Source organism: Piliocolobus tephrosceles, chromosome 2 (assembly GCF_002776525.5).
Source record: "Piliocolobus tephrosceles isolate RC106 chromosome 2, ASM277652v3, whole genome shotgun sequence".
Taxonomy (NCBI): Eukaryota; Metazoa; Chordata; class Mammalia; order Primates; family Cercopithecidae; genus Piliocolobus; species Piliocolobus tephrosceles.
In genome coordinates, this window is record NC_045435.1 from 89,697,130 (window position 1) to 89,718,783 (window position 21,654).

General features: G+C 50.6%; 1 protein-coding gene across 3 annotated transcripts in view; it reads left to right on the forward strand.

Moving 5' to 3' along the window:
* CCDC12 (coiled-coil domain containing 12) overlaps positions 1–21,654 on the forward strand; it is a 55,775-nt gene that overhangs the window by 14,119 nt on the left and 20,002 nt on the right. For all 3 annotated transcript variants that reach the window (XR_002735534.2, XM_023231482.1, XM_023231483.1), the window contains exon 2: positions 20,109–20,176. Coding sequence is in view for 2 of the 3 variants with exons in the window: in XM_023231482.1 (XP_023087250.1) it covers positions 20,109–20,176 (68 nt within the window). In the remaining variant the exon portion in view is untranslated. The remainder of the gene's footprint in view (positions 1–20,108; positions 20,177–21,654) is intronic.

A 21,654-nucleotide genomic window follows, 5' to 3' on the forward strand; every position in this document is an offset into this window, starting at 1 on the left:
CTTCAAGCACGGTCAGGCTAGGGCCCCATGGGGAGGTTGACCTGTGTACCCCCAGTTATAATACTCTACACTGCCATCCACGGAGGAGGGGCAGGGGAGCGCTGTCAGAGTCTTGGAGGGAGGACTTGGACAGGGAGTGGGGGACAGCACTGCATGCATGTGGCATGGAGGAGAGAGCTGAACCCAGCGTCGATATACATACCCTGGTTTATCTCATTGGTTGGCTTATACGTAGTGTCCCCATTTGGGCTTCGTCCCAGGCTGCAAAACGCACAAGACAGAGCCTGAGCTGGTAGAGGTGCTGAGAAAACACTTGAGGGATTGAGTGGATGGCATGGAGAGTGATAGCTGTTTCCAGGTGTGAAAGAGTTGGAGGGATTTTAGGCAGAGGAGGGGCAGGAGCAGAGCAGGCAGGCATGGAAGTGGTCTGAATTTGGGAAGACGATCTGTGGAAGGCCCTTCTTCCTTGCCACCTCCCTCTCCCCGCACACTGGCTAGTTTTTTCTGACTTGGACTCATATTCTCTGCACACACATAAGGTCTGCTCTTCCCAACTGTGGTAGCTCGAGGGCAAGGGCTGGGTCTTCCTCTGGGTGAAACTGATGGCCGCTCTGGGTGAACTGAGGGAAGGAACAAGGCATGAATGTGGGGATCTGTTATGTGACTCCTTTGTCAGTGGATGAGAGGGTCTCACCCTGAAGACACAGGTGAGAGTCTCAAACTCCACTGTCATCATCACTGTGGTTGGTGCCTACTGACTGAGGATGTACTCTGTGCCAGCCACAGTGTAGGGCTGTCACGTCACATGCGTACCCTCACGTAATGCTATTTAGCAGTTGAAGAAGCTGCAGCTCTGAGAATCTAAACTGGCCCAGGGTACCACAGTACACAGTTCTCAGAGCTGGATATCAACTCCTGATGTGGTTCTGCTTTCTCAACCTTTCCATATGCTGAGCATGTGGATTTTTTTTTTTTTTTTTTGAGACGGAGTCTCGCTCTGTCACCCAGGCTGGAGTGCAGTGGCCGGATCTCTGCTCACTGCAAGCTCTGCCTCCCGGGTTTACGCCATTCTCCTGCCTCAGCCTCCCGAGTAGCTGGGACTACAGGCGCCCGCCACCTCGCCCAGCTAGTTTTTTGTATTTTTTAGTAGAGACGGGGTTTCACCGTGTTAGCCAGGATGGTCTCGATCTCCTGACCTCGTGATCCACCTGTCTCGGCCTCCCAGAGTGCTGGGATTACAGGCTTGAGCCACCGCGCCTGGCCGAGCATGTGGATTTTTAAAAACGCTTTGCAGCCAAAGGAAGTGTGTGTAGGTGAGGATAAGACCTTGTGAAGCAGTGTTTCCCCCACAGAAAAAGGTGCCAGTTCTGACTTGTTTAAATTTGGTTTTAATTAGGATTTGTATCACTTGTAGATCACACCACAGAGGGGACAGCTGTCTTACCTTTACTTCTCAGATTGTGACACTCCGAGAAGCAGCTGATCAGAGGTTAAAATAGCTTCCAGTCTCCTAGGAGCTTCAGCACATTTTGTTGCTGTGTAAACCTCTGACTTGCCTGGAAATTGACTTGTAAGGAATTTTGCATTTCATACTGGGGTGCCTGATGCTGGGGTCTGGTATATTTCATGCTCAGCTGTGTGTTGGCTTGGAGGAAATGGAGAGATGGCCCCTAGCTCAGGTAAGGGCCTTGGCTTACATCAGTGACTGGCCTTTGGGACCAGGCTCACAGAACACTTAACATCCCGAGTCCCAGCTCCTCCATTTGCAGAGTGGGCATCACAACTTTTGCCCTGCCTTTACCTCAGGTTCTCGTTGGGGAGTGGATGAACAGTGGAATGTAACACAACTTTGAGCCCTGTAAAGTGCTGAAGACCTTCCTCTGGACCCTCAGTAAATTTACTTAATAAAAATGGGTCCAGGTGCTGGGGTGATTACCCTTATCTTGTCTTCTGCTAAATCATGGAGGTTTGGGGAGTTCTTTCAGTCTCCCAATAAACTTGTTTGTGGAGGCCTGGGGAGTTTCTTGAGACCTCCAATACAACTTATTTAATCCTATAACAGGTCCTGTTAAGAATTCCTTCATTATCTTGTCATGCTTCAAGGCCCAGGAAAGGCCTAGGCCAGACTCTTGGTGGGCTTTAGTTACATTCTAGCCTTTTTGTAAGGGCAGTGTTCTATCAGCTTTACATATATATGTGTGTGTGTGTGTGTATTTTTTTTTTGAGATGGAGTCTCGCTCTGTTGGCCAGGCTGGAGTGCAGTGGCATGATCTCAGCTCACTGCAACCTCCGCCTCCCGGGTTCAAGTGATTCTCCTGCCTCAGCCTCCTGAGAAGCTGGGATTACAGGTGCCCACCACCATGCTTGGCTAATTTTTTGTATTTTTAGTAGAGCCAGGGTTTCACCATGTTGGCCAGGCTGGTCTCAAACTCCTGACTTCAGGTGATCCACCCGCCTGGGCCTCCCAAAATGGAGGGATTACAGGCGTGAACCACCGCGCCGGCGAGCTTTTAATATTTAACCTAGCTACTCAGTCAGTACTAAAACATAATGGAGGCCTGCGTTAGTGAGACCTGGCCTGCCACACACTTCGTTGTTAGGTTACTGCTATAAATGGCCATTGTAGCCAAGGCACTTATTTGCAAACAAAAGAAATCCATTCTGGCTGGTTTTAGAAGAAAACAAAATGCTTGTTATTTTAAAAATCATGCTACTCACAGCTTACCAGGAGTAAAAGAAAAAAAAAATTAAAAAGAAAGAAAGACCTGTAGTCCCAGCTACTCAGGAGGCTGAGGCAGGAGAATGGCATGAACCCGGGAGGCAGAGCTTGCAGTGAGCCAAGATCGCGCCACTGCACTCCAGCCTGGGCGACAGAACGAGACACTCTGTCTCAAAAAAAAAAAAAAAGAAAGCCAGCCTTAGAGGTACATAGCCTGAAAGAAGCCCAACATTTCACAAGAGAAACAGAAAATGGCTCGATGAGGAAACTACTACTGCCTTCGATTACTAGATACTACAGTTAGCCCTGTTGCCCTGTGCCCTGGAATCAATCTTGAATCAAATCTTATTGCAGCTCCCCTAGAGAGAAGTCTGTGCCACCCCACCCCTACCTCTCTGCAGGTCACAGCTCATTTGGAGTCTCTTATGGGCATTTTGGATCAACAGGGCCAGAGTTAACTTCCTGCTGCAAGGCAGGCTGGGAAAGTGAGTGGGGCACTTTTGGCTTCTGTAGTGAGGGGCAGGCTCTCCCTCCCCCAAGACTCAAGGTGGAGCTTTCATAAGTGAAGGGAAGAGCTTGGGCTCTGGGGAGCCCATACAATAACTGGGAACATGGTACATTGGATACACCAGTCTACCTGAGGTCCAGACCCGAGGTCTGGCCCTGGCTTCTGTCTTTCTCTTGCCGCACACTTCACCTGGATCTCCTGTGGCCCTCCGGATATTTACATTGTATGAATGATTTTTATTTTGGGGGGGTGGGTGCGGTGGTGACAGGAACTCACTCTGTCACCCAGGATGGAGTACAGTGGTGCAATCTTGGCTCACTGCAGCCTCGACCTCCTGGGCTCAGATGATTCCCCTACCTCAGCCCCCCAAGTAACTGGGACTACAGGTGCACACTGCCACTCCCGACTTTGTCTTTTTTTGTGGTAGAGACAGGGTTTCACCATGTTTCCCAGGCTAGTCTTGAACTCCTGGGCTCAAGGAATCTTCCTGCCTCAGCCTCTCAAAGTGTTGGGATTACAGGCGTGAGACACTGAGCCTAGCCCCTTATGAATGATTTCTCTGCGTTTCTTCCCATCCTGCCTGCCCTATGTCCAGAGCCCACCTTGGTGACCACGGTAGCCCTCAGGCAGCTGAGTGTGGCCTCATGCAGGCCGCTTTCTCTTCTAGGTCAGCCTCTTGAAGAGGAGGCAGCATGTGGTCTCACCCAGAGGTTCCTCAACTGGTCCATGTATTAGAGATGTGACCCAGGAGTGGGTGGGCTCTTTGAACATTCAGATTCCCAGGTCTTACCATGGAAGATTCTGATTTGGTAGGTGTATTTATAACCATTTCCTGGGCTGCTGCTAGTTTATCCTCTATCAGCTCATATCTGAGGCCTCTGCAGCCCTACCAGTTTGGTGGTTTTCTTATTTTTCTCATTTGGTGTAAGAATAGATGAGATCACATTTCTCTGGCTGTTAGGCAGAAAGCATACCTAAGCCTTGGGGCTGTTTATTTGAGAGAATTTTGAAAGCCTGATGCAGTCAGAAAGCCCCCTGTTTAAATGTGGGCCTATCTTTTATTAGCTGTGAACCGTTGGTTAAGTTTCTTAGTCGTTCTGAACCTGGTCATTTGTATGCAGTGATAATACCTGATTCTGGGGTGGTTGTGAGGGCCAGAGGCCCTGGTGTGCACAAGAATGAAGTGTAAGTAGATGAGCAAGCACCACATGGCAGCATGCGGTTGGAAGGGACTGTCCCTCCCGGCAGACTCAGAGTCAGCTGCTCTTCTGCTGTCCTTGGGGTGAGAAGGTGGCTCTCCTAACTCACATCCAGCTTGTTTTTTGGGGGGCCCCTTTGCTTTCTGGCCTTTGCTAAATGCTCTTTATAAATAATACTCTAATCATATTGTTGCCACCTCTCTACCTGTCGTCCAGCTTCTCAGTGCTTGTGAGATAAAGTCTAGCCCATGAGGCAGGCCCATCCCACTTCCCCAGTGCCCTTGGATATCACCACTCTCTGCCTGGACACACTTGCTCCTTCTAGTGACCCTAACATTCCCCTCTGCCCGCTCAATCTGCATCTTCCCTCTTCTCTCCCTGGACAGCCTGTCCACCTGGCCCTCCAGGTGTTCTCAGGTCCCACCTTCTCTCATTCCCAGCAGCACTCAGGCTTTGGGTGCACTGTAGGGTGGTTATCTGTTCCCCTGTCTGCTTCCCCCTTCCCTGCCCTTGACCTCCCTGAGGGCAGCCATCTCGCTTTAGTCACCTTTTTGTCTGCCCCATGACAAGACTCAGAGACTCTGTAAACATTCAAATGAAGAAGCAGCTAGGCAGGCACATGGATTTGGGAGTTGGATGGGCTGAGATTTTCCTCAGGGGAAAACAGACTTGCCCATGAGGACAAGTCCAGGAGTTTATTTAAAAAATGTGCAGGCTGTGGCGATGACAGCAGGAAGAAGAACTTCACTGGGTGATTGTGAAGTCAGTTAGGTTTCTTCGATCTGTAGTTTAGACATGGACTAGGGGTGCTTTGACAGCCACCAACATTGGAAAAGAACTGGGCATTTTAGTTGGTCACAGGCTTTAAATAAGCCAATGGTGTGACATGGATACCAGGAACCCTGATGTCCCAGCTGTGGTGTTGGCTATCGGTTGGTTGGGAAATAACCTTTTTGGTTTTTTTTTTGAGATGGAGTTTCGCTCTTTTGCCCAGGCTGGAGTGCAGTGGCGCAATCTTGGCTCACTGCAACCTCCGCCTTCTGGTTTTAAGCAATTGTCCTGCCTCAGCCTCCCGTGTAGCTGGGACTACAGGTGCCTGCCACCACACCCAGCTAATTTTTGTATTTTTAGTAGAGACAGGGATTCACCATGTTGGCAAGGCTGGTCTTGATCTCCTAACCTTGTGATCCACCCTCCTCAGCCTCCCAAAGTGCTGGGATTATAGGCGTGAGTCACTGCACCCAGTGGAAATACGTATTCTTTTAATAAATGGTGGCTCGTATTCCCTTGACCCACCCCATTTTAAGAACAAATCCACTCACGTGAGAGGTCACATAGATGCTATTGACGTTGGTGCATCTGGTGCCAGGTTTGAGTGAAGGCCGTTGGCAGCTATCAGGGAAACTGTTTTAGGGGCCCCAGAATTGATGTGAAAAGGCCCATGGGACTAAAGTGTGTGTGGGAGGTGAAGGGGTATCATTTACAGGGGCCACCCACTGAGGTTTTCAGGCCTTTGCTTGCTGTCTGTTGGATCCAGCGGGAGTGAACACGTAGTGGTTGGGCTTGCTCTTCTTCTCTCCTGGGCTCAGCCTAAGGATCCTATCTACCAGCCAGAGTTTGCAGAGAAAGGTCACCTTTTGTTCTGCAGGCCTGACGGATCTGGAGATGGTCAGGTAGCAGCCACATGTCCTCAGGACCAGAGAGTCTGGGTGGTTGTTCCAGTCCCTGGAACTGACCAGGGGGACCCCCTCTGCCTGACTCCTCTGGCTGTCCGCTATGAGGCAATGGGGAAGGGGTTTCTGGGTGCCATGCAACGCTGTCTCCCACCGGGGGAGAGGTCTTCCAGTCTGCAGTGACTTTATCATTTGCCTTTGTGATTTGCTCACTGCTGCTCGCCTTGTGAGCTTAGAATGGTGAGGAAGTCCTAGTGGTTGTGAATTCTGCTTTGTGGTGGAGGAGACTTTTTTCCCCTTCAAGAAAAGGGAAATGGTGGGGTAGGGTGAGAGAATGGGGAGGTGACTTCATTGCTCACCGTCAGTTAGTTTCTTAACTGACATTTTAGTCCCCCCCTCCCCCACAGACATAATGGAGATGTCTGTCCTGATTTAAGGGGGCTTAGTCTGCAGTTGGCTGCTGCCATTTGTTACTGTGGTTAGAGTCCCAGGCTGCAGAGGTACGCTGGTGTGTACAGGCTCAATCTGCCCTCTTCTGCACCAGCAAAGCTGGACTTTTTTTTTTTCCAAGCTTGAGAAAAGTCATTAGGCATTGACAAGGCTGTATCAGGCCTGAGTGCCAGCCATGGTTTCCTGCTTTCCCATTTAGCCAGGTGAGGGTCAAGAGAATCTGTTCAGGATATGAGTCAAGATAGTGAGCCACAGCCAGCTAGGTTCCTCTGGTTACTTTTATTATTAAGTCATTTTGACAGCAGAATTAAGGAAGATGGAAAAAATACTACCCACAGTTGAGTGCGAGTCCAGGAAGTCTTTGGCCATTTGTATGTATGGTATTGCCATGGTTGCGATCATGAGTGTGTAGTATAGGACTCTTCCCCCTGGCGTTCCTGTGCATTTCTGTTGCATAGTGCTACCCTCGCTATTTTAATGCCTCCCCTGGCCCATCACATGAATGCTGGCCTGCATAACTGTGCCCTACAGGTGTTGGGCTCACTGCATAGTTCCACTTCTCCCTCTTGTGAGAAACACAGCTCTAAACACCTCTACATGCATTGCTCTTTTATTTCCTTGTGATGCCTTTTGGGACTGGAGTTCTTGGCCAAGAAATGACCATATCTGGGGCTCTCGATGGGTTTGACTGTATCTCTCTGAAATGACACCAGGAAGAACTGTCAACTCTGTCATGTGATGTGGAGGAGCCCTAGACACCCTTGAAACCATTTGCATGTGAAAGGTTAGGACAGGAGTGGGACAAGAACAAAGGGCAGGGGTTCTAGAGGGAATTAGCCTATGCCTGAAGCCTGTCCTGTTGTTCGGGTCCTGGCAGCCTCTAGCTGTGTGACTCTGGATGGATTACTTAATTGCCCTAGGCTTCCATTTTTCTCATCTGTGGAAGGAGAAAGGAGTGCTGACCTTATTAGATTTTTATAGTGATTAACTATTGATTATTTTCAATAATATCAATACTACTGTTTAATTAGTGGAATAATCAGTTGCCTGGCATACTGTTATTACCAAAGAAATGACAGCGTTGTTGTAAGACATACAGAATAGAGAAGAGTGATATTTGGGTTTGGCACTGCCCAGAGCTCACCTTCTAATGGAAAATCTTCCAATTTTATGGAACCTAGTTAAAACCACACTTCCAAGAGGTGGGCAGGGTTGGGATTTTTGTCCTCATTTTGCAGGAGAGAAGCAGAGGTGCAGATAGTTGTTGGAAAGGAGGATAGAACAGACAACCAAGGGATAAACAAGCAGCATATGTGGTAGAAGGAACTGAGGATGTGGCAGCAGGGAGCTGGGCTTCTGTTTTATTTCCCAAAACTTGAGCTCTAGCCAGTGGAAAGAGTATTAGGTATGACATGCACAGACCTTGACCAGCCTCAGTTCTTGCATCTGTGCAACAAGGCTAGTGATAACCTAATATGTGGGTGCTGTTGGAAGGCTCAGACAACAGAAGTTCCTGTAACATGGGAAGTTAGCATGTGCCTCCTGCCTCCCTGGGTGGTTCCTTTAGTATTGGTCCAGCTGCTGTTAGTGCCAGGTGCTGCGAGCAGTGATGGACAGGCCTCTGAGAGCTTCTAGTCTAGGAAGGAAGACAGATGTCAAACAAAATCTCATGCAGGGAAATAAAGGTAAAATCGTATGTCTGGGATGGTTATCATTAGAAGGCATGGGAAGAACACCTGTCTGCTAAAAGTGGTCGTGACCTTTGGCCCACACCGAGTTTTGTGGTGGGGTCCGAATTAAGGATTCTGTGGGGAAACTTCACAGATGGGTGGTGCCTGTTCTTGTTCTTGTAGGTGGGGGCCTCTTGACACCCCTAAGGGAATCAGATAGCAGATAGGTCATTCTTAATTTGATCCTCATTAAAAATACTTTTTTTTTTTTTTTTTTGAGACAGAGTCTGGCTCTGTCGCCCAGGCTGGAGTGCAGTGGCGCGATCTCGGCTTACTGCAAGCTCCACCTCCCAGGTTCACGTCATTCTCCTTCCTCAGCTTCCCAAGTAGCTGGGACTACAGGCACCCGCCACCACACCCAGCTAATTTTTTGTGTTTTCAGTAGAGACGGGGTTTCACCATGTTAGCCAGGATGGTCTCGATCTCCTGACCTTGCGAGCCGCCTGCCTCGGCCTCCCAAAGTGCTGGGATTACAGGCTTGAGCCACCGTGCCCAGCCCTAAAAAGATTTTTTTTAAAATTGTTAATTGATAAATAATAGCTGTATGTTTATGGTATACAATGTGATGTTTCAGTGTATGTATACATTGTAGAAAGATTAAATCAAGCTGATTTCACATTTTTTGTGGTGAGACTTTCAAATCTAGGCTCAGCAGTTTTGAAATATCCATTATTATTAACCGATCACCATGCTGTGCAGTAGCTTTGGTAAACACACTCCTCCTGTCTAACTGGAATTTTGTATCCTTTGACCAGCATCTTCCTTTCTCCATCTCCCCCACAACTGCAGCCTCTGTAACCACCCTTCTAGTCTCTATTTTGGTGAATTCTACTTTTTATTTTCTTATTTTAATTTTTAATTTTTTTGAGATAGGGGTCTCACTCTGTTGCCAAGGCTGGAGTGCAGCAGTTCAATTACAGCTCACTGCAGCCTTGACCTCCTGGGCTGGTTGGTCCTCCCACCTCAGCTTCCTGGGTAGCTGAGACTACAGGTGTGTGCCGTCACACCCAGCTAATTTTTTATATTTTTTGTAGAGACGGAATTTTGCCATGTTGCCCAGGCTGGTCTGGAACTCCCGAGTACAAGCAATCCACCCGCGTCAGTCTTCCAAAGTACTGGGATTACAGGTGTGTAATCCCAGTAGCTGGCCAGTTCTACTGTTTTAGATTCTACATATAAGTGAGATCGTGCAGTATTTGTCTTTCTGAGCCTGGCTTATTTCGCTTAGCATAATGTTCCCCAGATTCATCCATGTTGTTGCAAATGATGGGATTTCCTCTTTTTTTTTTAAAGCCTGAATAGTATTTCATTGTGTGTATATACTGAATTTTCTTTACTCATTCATCCATTTATGGACACAGGTTATTTCCATTTGAGCTTCACTTTTAAAAATTAAAAGTTTAGGCCGGGCGCGGTGGCTCAAGCCTGTAATCCCAGCACTTTGGGAGGCCGAGACGGGTGGATCACGAGGTCAGGAGATCGAGACCATCCTGGCCAACACGGTGAAACCCCGTCTCTGCTAAAAAATACAAAAAACTAGCCGGGCGAGGTGGCGGGCGCCTGTAGTCCCAGCTACTCGGGAGGCTGAGGCAGGAGAATGGCGTAAACCCGGGAGGCGGAGCTTGCAGTGAGCTGAGATCCGGCCACTGTACTCCAGCCTGGGCGATAGAGTGAGACTCCGTCTCAAAAAAAAAAAAAAAAAATTAAAAGTTTAGTATCTACAGAGACTTGGCCAAAAAAAGTAGCTCTTTCAGAAAAGGATAATGTGCTCCATTCACATGAATGTTGTTACATTTAAAAAATGGGCTGGACATGTGGGTCATGCCTATAATCCAGCACTTTGGGAGGCCAAGGCAGGAGGATTACTTAAGCCCAGGAGCTCAAAACCAACCTTGGCAATATAGTTAGACCCTGTCTGTACCGTCCCCCGCCAAAAAAAAAAAAAAAAAAGCAGTGCATGGTGGCACGCCCCTGTAGTCCTAGCTACTCCTATGCAGGAGGCTGAGGTAGAAGGGTTACTTGAGCCCAGGAATTTCAGGCTGCGGTAAGCTATGATTGTACCACTGCATTCTAGCCTGGACAGCTGGACAACAGAGCAAGACCCTGTCTCAAAAAAATGCAAATGTAGATCAGTTTTTCTTCTGGTTGGTCTAATAGTAATAGGCCTTCTGTTTCCCAGCATGGATCTGGGCCCTGGGTCCTGGGTCCTGAGTTCTTGTTAAGTGCTTTCTTGGTTTTCGTGTCAGGGCAAGGGGTGAGTGAGAACAGAGGGCACACCTGGTTCCCTAAGAGGGATGCAGCAAGAACCAGGGTTCGAATTAGGCCCATCACTGATGGACAGCAGGACTTGGAACACTGCAAGATGTCAGCAGGCAGTTTTTCTTTTCTTTTGTTTTTTTTTTTTGAGATGGAGTCTCACTCTGTCGCCCAGGGTGGAGTGCAGTGGTGCAATCTCGGCTCACTGCAACCTCCACCTCCGAGTTCAAGCGATTCTCCTGCTCAGCCTCCTGAGTAGCTGGGACTACAGATGCCCGCCACCATGCCCGGCTAATTTTTTAATTTTTAGTAGAGACAGGTTTTCACCATATTGGCCAGGCTGGTCTCAAACTCCTGACCTTGTGATCTACCTGCCTTGGCCTCCCAAAGTGCTGGAATTACAGGCGTGAGCCACCGCGCCCAGCCAGCAGGCAGTTTTTCATGGTGCAGGGTCATGTGGGGCCCTGTACCAACCACATGGTAGACCCAAGTTGTCTTGTGTAATCCTCACATGCCCCTGCTAAAGTAGCGCCAGCCCCACTTTGGTAGGGGAGGAGACAGAGCCTCAGGGAGGTCCCACCACTGGTAAGCAGTGTGTCCTGATGTTCCCACCGCCTGCCCAGTCCAGGGCTGCAGGCTGGGCTTCCTGCCTACCACAGCGCCTCCTACAGGAAGGACTGTGGAGGGAGGTTGGAGCCAGGCCAGACTTCCCAGAGGAACTCTTCCAGTCTGGCTGCATATGAAGGAAAGGGAAGGGACTGGTCTTTGCCTTGCCCTCTGTGTGACCTTCCAAGAGGTTATTTCCTGCTGGGGCCAGCGTGGGTGAAGTCTCAGGGCAGTGGGAGGGGCCCTTTGCACACTAATGGTTCTAGTTGTTCCCTCTGCTCTCTTTCCCCCTCTGTCGCTCTGTCCCCACTCCCACTCATCCTTTAAGGTGACACTTCCTTTGGAAAGCCTCCATAGACACTTCAAAAAAAAAAAAAAAAAAAACTCACTGCCTTCCCTGGCTTTTGACACCTTCCCTTTTCCTGTGTGGGTCGCCATCCCCTTGAGAATCTGAAGAGCTCCAGATTTCTCATCCACTAAGATTCACCTTCTCACACCCGCCTGTGTTTCTGTCTGGTCATTGACCTCTGGAATCTGTTCACCGAGGATAAGAATCCCTGCCCTGTTCTGTGGGCACTAGGTGCCTACTCGTTACTCTTTCTCCTCAGTACCCAGCGTGGAGTATCTGGCACGGGGGAGCCAGTCAGTATCTGTCAACTAATCAAGTCTGCTGGAGGAGCTCTCTAGTGCCTCCCTTGAGCATGTGCACCAAGAATAGGATCAGAGTTGACTTGGGCTGGCTCCCCACACTCCTGATACACACACAAGTAGGATATCTGGGCAGGGCCGCGCGACGGGCCTGGCGAGGAGCTGTGCTGGCTCTGCATGCCGTGGCCTGGGCCTTGAGGTGCCATATGGATGGTGGGGCCCGGCATGCCTGTCTTCTGAGTGGAACAGGCCCTCATTTCCACCGCTGAGGGCACATTGACAGGCGCTATCCCTTGGCGCCAGCCTTCGTCAGGCCCTGGGTATCAAGCCCCACCGTTAGAATGCCTGAAGGCTGCCGCACCCTCTCTCTTTGTCCCCTAGGCACCACCACCTTTTTGTCAAAGGCGCCTTCCTTCCCCCAGTGAGTCAGCAGCAGAACCTCAGTTGTTTCTGCTCCTCCCTGTCTCCCCACAGCGTTGAGGCACCTCCTTGTTCTAGTCCACGGCTACTGACCTAGTTCCCGTCCTTATCTCCAATCCTTATCTCTAACCTCCTTGCTGTTCTCCCAGCCTCCCGCTCAGCGCTTTGTTCTTGCTCTGCTCAGAAGCCTTTAGGGAACACAAGAACCCACAGGAGAGCAGTGACTCTTAGCTAATCCCAGCCTCTTGGATGGTCGTCCCCACCTGCTCCTGCTGACTCTTGGTGAAGCACTGAATGGGGAATCAGATCTGTCTTCACTGCACAGATCATCTGACATCATCTTCTAATGTCTTGGTGAAGCAGGTATTACAACACTGCCCTGTCTGCTCACAGGATTGCTGAGAACATCTGATAAAGATGATGGGCGTGGAAGCTTACCATGACCTCTGCAGAGGCACACCGTTCTGGGCCTGTGCCCCGCTGGCTTTTCTGCAGTCCTTTCCTTCCTGCCCTAGCCTGATTCTCCCTGCTCTTCAGGCTCGACTGCTTCGTCTCCCTAACCTGCAGGCTTTTCTCCATCATTTCCTTCTTGTAATGGTGATAGGATGTCAGTATGATTATCCTCATTTTTGTAGATGAGGAAACTGAGGCCAGACAGGTCGTATAACTTGCCCACGGTCACACAGACAAGATGAAATGGAGCCAGGATTTCCCTGCTCCTGTGCACCACTGTGCTGTGCCTGCTGTAGTTGGTGTCAGGCCTGTGGGTACAAACTGGTAACAGCAAACGTCTGCCCTCTAGGAACTCTTGGTGTGGTCTGCAGATAGAGTGGATGCTTGGATCAAGTCATCCTAGCAGCACATTGAGTGCAGGGGACCCAGAGTGAGGAGCTTTGCAGCCTGACGAGATCTCAGCCTGCCCAGGAGAAGCAGAGTATCCCCCTTGCTCCCTCCCAGTGTCTGGGCAGTAGAGATCTGTGCAGTTTCTGGTCCCAGGCATGGTGGTGTTCAGCTGACTTCTCATCACTCCATCTTCAGGGTGAGTCAGACTCCGGGTGACTGCCCTACCTGCTAAGTGCCCTTGGAACACAGCTCCCACCGCGGCCACACCTAACAGGAAGTCCTTCCACCCCAGCATGGGGCTGCACTGGACCTGAGGATGGGCACAAGGTGACACTGGGGAGCCTGCCAAGTTTGCCCCAACATTGTTTGTCTCTTCCTGTCACCTTCAGGCACTATGTGCCCATCTCTTTTGATTTTTTTCCCCGGGCCCAAATCAGAACTGGAAAGGCTCAAAGTGGGGCCAGTTTGGCCTCTTCTTAGGGGGCTGGGATTCTGAGGCCTTGTTCTCTTAACTGTTGAACAGAGGGCAGTTTCCCATGGACATCATAGCAGGTGTACTCAGAGCTAATGAGGCCTGTCACCTGGGGGTTGGAAAGTGTTTCTGTACCTATGAGTTGAGTCTCTAGCTTCTTCAGGAAGCTCAAGAAGGGTGGGAAGACCTTACATGAGAAGTTGAATGTCTCTCTCTTAATCCTTTCCTGCTTCCCTTATTTCCTTCTGGAAGGGAGAGCTCTAGGCAGCAGCTCCTGAAAGATTGAGTCCTTGGGAAGTCTTAGGAAGAGGGAGAGGCTTATTCCTTATCTCCTGAGCTCAAGCCCTCCTGCTTTGGCACACTTGCCCCCAGTGACAGTTCCCAGCCCTCATTTTAACCTTAACTCCCCTCCCAAACACAGACACACAAACAGCAGCAGGCTGGGGCAGGTCCAGGCTGGGAGTGGAGGATCTCACCTGACTTCTGGTCTTCCCCTTTCCTCCCATGACACATCTTGTAGGCTACCACAGTGCCCGTTCAGGGCGTCAGCCCTCATGCCCACGGCGCTGGAGGAATGCCTTGTGAGCCCTGCCCCTGACACCATCAGGTGAGGCTGGGCCAGCTCTATGCGTCTGCTCTGCAAGCTGTGACAGTGCTGTTGCTTCGCTCTCATGTCTTTGTAGGCAGTTACCACTCCCAGGACTGCTCTGTCTTCTTTAGCCGCCTCGTAATCCCGCAGCGGGCATTTAGAATTGAGTTTAAGGATTACTTCCTTCCCTAGCAACGCCTATCCCTTTCTAATTCCCTAAGTGTACCAGATATTTAGTAAAGCTTTCCTTGCTACTCCTGGCACAGTTACATTTTCTAAGTCTGCTCCTTTGAGTAAACTTGAGATTCTTGAGGTCAGGGTTCTTATTTTATCTTTGTGCCCAAGGTAGACCTAGCCCACAAAGGAGACTGGGGGGAGCAAGGAAAGAGAGATCTTCATCTTACTGTGGGTGGGAAGGGACAACAGGAGGACACAGAGCAGCCTCTCCTCTTCCTCCCTCCTCCTGTAGGCCTGGTTGTTGATTGACCTGCTTCTAGCAGTGGTACTACATTCAGACAGCAGTGTGGATTGATGCTGCCCCCACGCTTCATGTGCCATCCAGAGGCAGGTGTACTCATCCAGTGAGGGGTCCTTCCAGAGAGAGGAGACTGAGGAGCAAACCCATTGTTGAAACACCAAGTCTGAGGAGATGAGATGGAGGCATGTGCCAAAATTGATAAACCTTTAACTGGTCTGATAAAGAAAAATGACACAAATTAGCAATATCAGTGAACATCACTACAGATCTTACAGACATTGAAAGGCTATTAAGAGAACAATATAAGTCACTTTGTGCCAGTAAATTCAGTAACTTAGGTGAAACAGACATCTTGAAAGACATAAATTAATAACACTGACTGGAGAAGAAATAGAAAATCTGTACAGTACTATAACTAAAATATTTTCCCAAAGAAAACTTCAGGCCAAGATTGCTTCATTGAAGTCTTGTTGAACATTTAAGAAAGAAATAATACCAACCCTGCACAGCTCTAATTTTATTTGTAAGTTTTGTCCCTGATAAAAAGGATTTCAAACATTAGGAAACAGGTCAGTCAGACTCTGTCCTGAGCAGGGCTGTATTTGAGACCCCCTGAAATCCTTCCTCAAAGGCTTCTTCCTCCTGAAGGCTCTGGGACGAGGTAAGGGCATAGGTGCAAGGTCTAGGCGTGGAGATGTGGGCAGGGGTGAGAAATGTGGGAGTACGTCCGTTAATAGGCAAGTAGGCTATGGAGAGGGCCCCAGCCCAGGTCATGACTCTCCTGCCCTCCAGCCATCAGCGTTTCTGAGGTTTACTCTTCTGGAGTTGGTGAAGAGGGTAGCAGTTCAATTGGTAGAGTTTCTGAAGGTTGTTTAGCCCAGACTCTGGGCTAGGCCTTGAGGTGCGCTAGAAGATGCCCCGTGCTGAGAGGTTCTTAAAGGGAAGGGGTAGTAAAGCCAACTGTGAACAGGAATGGCCACAGGCCTGTGCCCTGGGCCTGCGGTCAGACCCTGATATGCACTGGGTAGGCCCAGAGGATTCCTTTGCCTGGGAATCTTAGAAGGCTGCTTTGAGGAGGTGGCCTTTGACCTGGCCTCTAGGACTGGCCAGATGGTGTGTTTTCTTGGGGGTTATCAGGGGAGGTATTTCATGATTTGAGACAAAATGTGGGGTGTAAGAGTGTTCTGGACAGAGCAGATGTGAGGTTGAGATGAATGGCTATTGTCCTGGGGGTATGGAGACCCAGTGAGAGCTTTGAGCAGAGGTGCAGTGTGGTCTGACCAGTATCTTTGAAGAGGAGGCTAGGAATGTGTGGATTGATAAGATGGAGAGAGACTTAGGGGAGATAGGTTGGAGAAAGAGGGAAAAATGCAGGAGGCAGCTGTATTCTCCAGAGTAGAGGGGAAGGCTGGCTGGCAGGCAAGGGTGGAGGGAAATGGCTGGGGGCTTGGTTGTGGTGGGGTGCTAAGGAGGTGGTAGAGAAGACTAGGGATTGGGAAGGAAGGAGAAGATGGCAAGATTTGGGAAGGGTGTGAGGTGGGGAGTGGGGGTGGTGAGGCGTTGAGTCTGATTTAAAGGTCTCAGGGTGAGCGAAGTGTCTCTAGATTCCTGGGGAGGCTGTGCACCTAGGGCCCTGCCTGCTTTCCTACTGAGTGTCCAGCAGGGCCTAGGCTTGGACTTGGGCTGGCTGTGGCCGTATCTGAGCACTGGGGCCAGGTCTGAACTGTGTGGGGAGCGCAGGAGAGGCGGGTAGAATCAGAGCTCTTTAGAAACTCGACACCACTCTTCCACTCTTGATAGCCTCTCTCTCGTCTCCGAGGGCCAGGCATCAGGACGACCTGGAGGGAGACTTGCAGCTACCGCTGATGGGTTCTGTGACTTTGGACAAATCTTTTCCTTTTCCCTGAGTGCCATTTCCCAGGTTTTCCCATGGGTTAAATTGAGGATCTAGAATGGGTGATCCTGCAAGCCCTCCAGGTCTGAGGCTCTTTGAGTCTCTCGGGTAGGGGTGAGCTTCAAGTGGTCTGCTGTTCCCTCCACTGTTCCAGGCAGCAAGGGGCCGTATCTTGTGATTCAGGCCAGTGTCACCAAAAGCGATTTTTGTTCCCATGAATGCCCATTATCCTATTTATGAATCACTCTTTGTCAGGAAGGCTGAGGTACACCTTGTCTCTCCCACTGATGTGGCCTGTTCATTTGTTCACCTGCTTCTGCCACAGATGTGGATCTTTATCTTTTTTGAGCCCCTGCTCTTAGCACAGCATCCCAGGCTGGGGTCATTTTTAACCTCATGCCATCTGCAGAGCTAGTGCTGCACCCCACTCGCCAGATTGCTGGGCTTTTTTTAAAGTCATTTAGATAGTTGGGTGTTTTCTCATTTATTAATGAATAACTTGGCCTTTGCTGAGGCACTTGAATGTCTCTGGGGCTCCAGGAGGGTGGTAGCAGCTGTTTGACCTTGCTTGAGAGCTGAGAAAGGGCGTGGTATTTGCAAAGCACTCCTCCCAAAGGCTGGACACTTTCCCGTAGTCCCCGCCTACTTCTGCCAGGTGGTTCAGGTTAACAGAACCCCTTTGGAAAGGAGTCTACCTTTGTGGCTGGGGGGTCTTGCCCCACCAGCCCACTGTGGGGAAAGAAGAGCCCTGTCTGCTTTTCCTTCTCTGCCCTTACCCAGGGCAGGTGTCTGCCACTTGATTGGTTTTTTCTAAGACCAGCCCAGCGGGCGCAAAAGAACCAGCGGGTAGGCAATTGTAGGAGCAAAACTGCAAGTTTATTTTGGTAACCTAAGGTGTGGGGGAGAAGTCTGTCGGCCTCCGGCGAAGGAGGCCAGCAGAGTGTCCCCCCGTGGGGCTCTCGGACGGAGTTCCTGCTGTCCCGACATCCCGACAGGAGTGAGAGACTCAGGAAGGCCGCGTGGGACGCTGGCTGAGAGCGGCTTTTCTAGGAGTGGGAGGGCAATAGGCGGGGCACGGGCGTGTCGGGGGGCGTTCCGCAGGTGCGACCAGGTAAATCTTGGTCTCTTCGGATTGACGTCACCTGGCGCATGCCCAGTTGATCTGCACCTTCCTGGGCGCCGGCTGCATTTTCGCGCGCGCGGGAAGAGTTGGTGGTGAAGAAGAACCCGGAAGTGCACCATCTTGCCTCCGTTCGTCCAAACACCACTACTTCCCCTGAGGTAGGCACTTCAGGGAGTAGCCTTCAGGGTGTCCGCTGGTTGGGAGTCAGGAAGGAATTTTTTGCTAGAATGTGCAGGCTCTGGCTTGCTTCATCAGCTAGTCTTTAGGGAGGGCTGCAGGTGCCAGCAAGGCTCCTGTGGAAGCCCCATCCAGGTCCCAGCAGCCCTGGGAGCCATTTGGAGAATCCTGATTTGTTTCTCAGTGAAGCATTTATACTCTGTTCTCCCTTCCCTCTTTGACCATCACCAAGCATCTGCCTGTCCACCCCAGGGACTGCCTTGCCTAGCAGGGGTCGGTAGACTCTCCCTAGTCTCTCCTCGGCTTCTCCATTGCTTAAGAACACTGGCCAGAGCCCTCTGTGTTATGCCCTTGCCTGACTTGACTGTCTTACCTGGCAATCATCGTCAGCCCCTCCCCTAGCCCCAGTCACCCCCTCCCCTAGCCCTAGTCACCTGCATGCTCTTCAGACCACACCCTGCCTTTGTTCAAGTTCTGCTTCCCACCGGGAATGCCCTTCCCACTCCTGTCCCCCTATCCTGTATCATCCAATTCTGCCCAGCCCATCTCTCAGTAGGAAACCCCTCACCCGTCCCCCAGGAACCATGTTCCATGTTGACCTCTCTCATGTAGCTGCTGTCACTTGGTCAGTTATTTTGTTCCCGCTGCCTCATTGCCATGAGATGAGCCGCCCTGAGTTGGGGTGGGGGGCGTCTTGATCTGTTCACATGAGAGAAGCCTTTCTCTGGGCCAGGCCTCCAATCTAGTTTTGGTAGTCTGCTCCCCGGAGGTTGTGTGGCCAAGGAATGGCAGGGTCTGGTCGATGCCTGCAGTCTTCACATAAAGCAGATGCCATTCTTAGGAAGGCAGTTGTCAATGGCATAAATAAACATTCTAGGAAAGGTAGTTCAAGCAGCTGTTTTACTTATAATTTATATGCAGGCTCCAGCTCATTCTGTGTCCGTCAGAGCAGGCTCCCTACTGAAGGAGCTCACAGATCTCTCTCAGAACACTGCTCTGCGAGAGTCGAAGGCAGGACACTGCCATAGTGAAGTATGCATTGTCACCTTCTGGAGTGCCAACCTGGCATGCAGGGAGAGCCATGACAGCTCTGTCTTGGGATCTCTCAGTCCATGCCCTGGGCCCGAGATGTGGTCACACGGATTTGCACATGCGCACACACACCCTGTGTCAGTTTGTCCACAGGCAGGCTGACCTAACAGTGGTAATCACATAATAAGGGAGAAAGTCCAGGAAGACATTTTCTGCTGCAGGTGGAAGCAGTATGGCAGTTTCTTTCTGTTGTGACCCTCAGTGCACCTGAGAACAAGCATAACATGTCAAGGTTGAGATGAACATGACTCTCTAGACTTAAAAAAGAGGTGCAGTTGGTGGGAAGTCAGAAGAACCAGATTAAGAAAATTTTCATGGAAACTTCAAACTAATTCCCCTTGCCGCTGTCTCCCTGAATATAGCACAGGCCTAGGCAGTGTCTTGTTATAAGCCTGGTCCTTGTTCATGTTACTTCTAAAGCGAACCAAATAGGTATTTCCGGAGAGGAGTCTGGCCTGAAAGGTGTCTCAGGAGGCCCAAGCTCTCATCCTGCCCTGGTTGCTGGTGACTTCTTCCCCCAGTCTTCCCTAGCTTAGCAGGTGTTTCCATCTAGACCCATGAAGGTACTGGTGGCCTGCCAGCGTGGCCCCTCCATGGCACCAAGTGGCTGCATTTCTCACCACCTAAAGCCATCCAGCTGTTTCTGCGAGTGTTCTCTAAGGGCTACCAGGTACCTGGGACTGGGCTGTAGTTACAGATTTTTTGTTGTTGTTTTTGAGATGGAATCTCCCTCTGTCACCCAGGCTGGAGTGCAGTGGCTCGATCTCGGCTCATTGCAAGCTCCGCCTCCCAGGTTCAGGCCATTCTCCTGCCTCAGCCTCCTGAGTAGCTGGTACTACAGGTTACCAGCTACCACGCCCGGCTACCATGCCCAGCTAATTTTTTTTGCATTTTTAGTAGAGATGGGGTTTCACTGTGTGTTTGCCAGGATGGTTGCGATCTCCTGACCTCGAGATCCGCCCACCTCGGCCTCCCAAAGTGCTGGGAGTACAGGCGTGAGCCACCGCATCTGGCCAAGAGTTACAGAATTTTAAATTCTGCACAGGCAGTGAGGCTCCAGTTATGCCTATGAGATGCAGCAGGCATGTACCCTGCTTGGAGTCTGGGACACCAAGCTGGGCCCTGCCAGGTGTCCCCCTTCTGAGATGTCCTGTTCTTTAGCTCCCTGGGCCGTGTGGACTGGAAGTAAGAGCTTTCAACTGAGCTGGTGGTTTTCTCCCTTTCTTTGCAGGACAAGGAAGATGGGGAGCCAAAGACCAAGCATCTCAGAGAAGAGGAGGAAGAAGGCGAGAAGCACAGGTAATGCCCATGTGCAGCTTCAGGCTCTGCTCTCTCCTCCAGCACTCATCGGTCTCCCAGTCTCTGGGTCCTCCCAACTCTGTTCAGTGTCTGCCCTGTTCCCTCCCCTCTTCTTTCTGCCATGGCTGTCTTGTTCAGACCTTAAAATCTCAACATCTCAGAAGGCCCTTGTTGAGGCCTTGTCTGCCTCCTTTCCCTCATTTTCCATTTGGCTGTTATTCAACCCCTAGCATTTTCTTTCTAGCCCTTACATTATGCCGTTTTACCCTCCTCATACACCTTTTGTGGCATGGTTCTCCATTGCTGCTGAGTAAGTGCCCCTTCTGTACCTGGCATGTGAAGCTCTGCCTGGGTCATCTGGCCTCATCCAGCCTCCTGTGTTTCCCTCTAGCCAGAGCCCTTTGTGGTCGGCCCTTGCCACCCGTGGCCACTCAGCATTTCCTGACCAGTCTTTTGTCCATCCTGGAGGTCCTTCTCATCTCTCCTACACCTTTGATGTCTGGGTCTTCACATAGCATTCGGCTCAAAGGGCGCCTTTCTCATTTTTCTGTGCCCCTCTGGCTTCATTTCTCTCTGTAGTATTTATCTTATTTTGTCGAATACTGTCATCTGGTTGGGTCCACTTAAGTTGCCTAAACACAGCACATATGAGGGTCTTGGGTACCCTTCCCTCGTGACTGCAGGCACAAGGTCTTCCCCCGCAGTCTTGAGGGCTGCAGCCTCCACAGAGCCTCAGATGCTGCTTTGCCTCCCAAAAAGCTGGAGCCTGGAAACTGTTGCTGGAACAGGTGTGTGGGGTGGGGCGAGGCAGAGCTGTGCTGCTGATCTTTGTGAACAGAGTGTCTGACTACCACTCCTGTGTCAGCAGTTCCAGAGGTCTCATGTCCTCCCTCCCATGCCTAGCCCTGAGCTGGGGCTCTCTTCCTGGGGTCAAACTATGTGTCTTTCTGGACATGTTGCCTTGATTTCCTTTGCTCTGAGCAGCTTCCTTCAGGCACAGGGCTGTATCTCTTGATGTGCTTAGGCTCTGCTTTGCATAGGGGCAGCAGGAGGGGAGGGAATGCTCTTCAGAGGAAGCTGGGCGGTCACACCAGAGCAGACTTTCCTAATGCCACAGCCTTTTTTCACCTTCACCAGTATGAGTAGAACCTCCCCACATGCGGGCCTCATCTCTGCCTTTGTAATCAGGAGCAATCACAGACACTGTTTACAAAGTGTTATCACACCATCCTGAGAGCTCTTCAGAGTCCATGGCCCCTACTCGGGTTCAGACATGCTACCAGCTCCATGCTGAGAAGCTGGTGATGCTAAACGCTGAGTGGGTCTGCCGCCACTGGGCCTGGGGCTTTTTGTTGGGCCTTAGCTCCCACCTCTTGAAGGTCCCTGGATGGTGAGATGGGAAGACAAAGGCCAGTTAGTTGCTCCTTTGCCAGGTGACCCCAACATACGTGGCTTTATGGGTGGGTGCTGGCATAGTT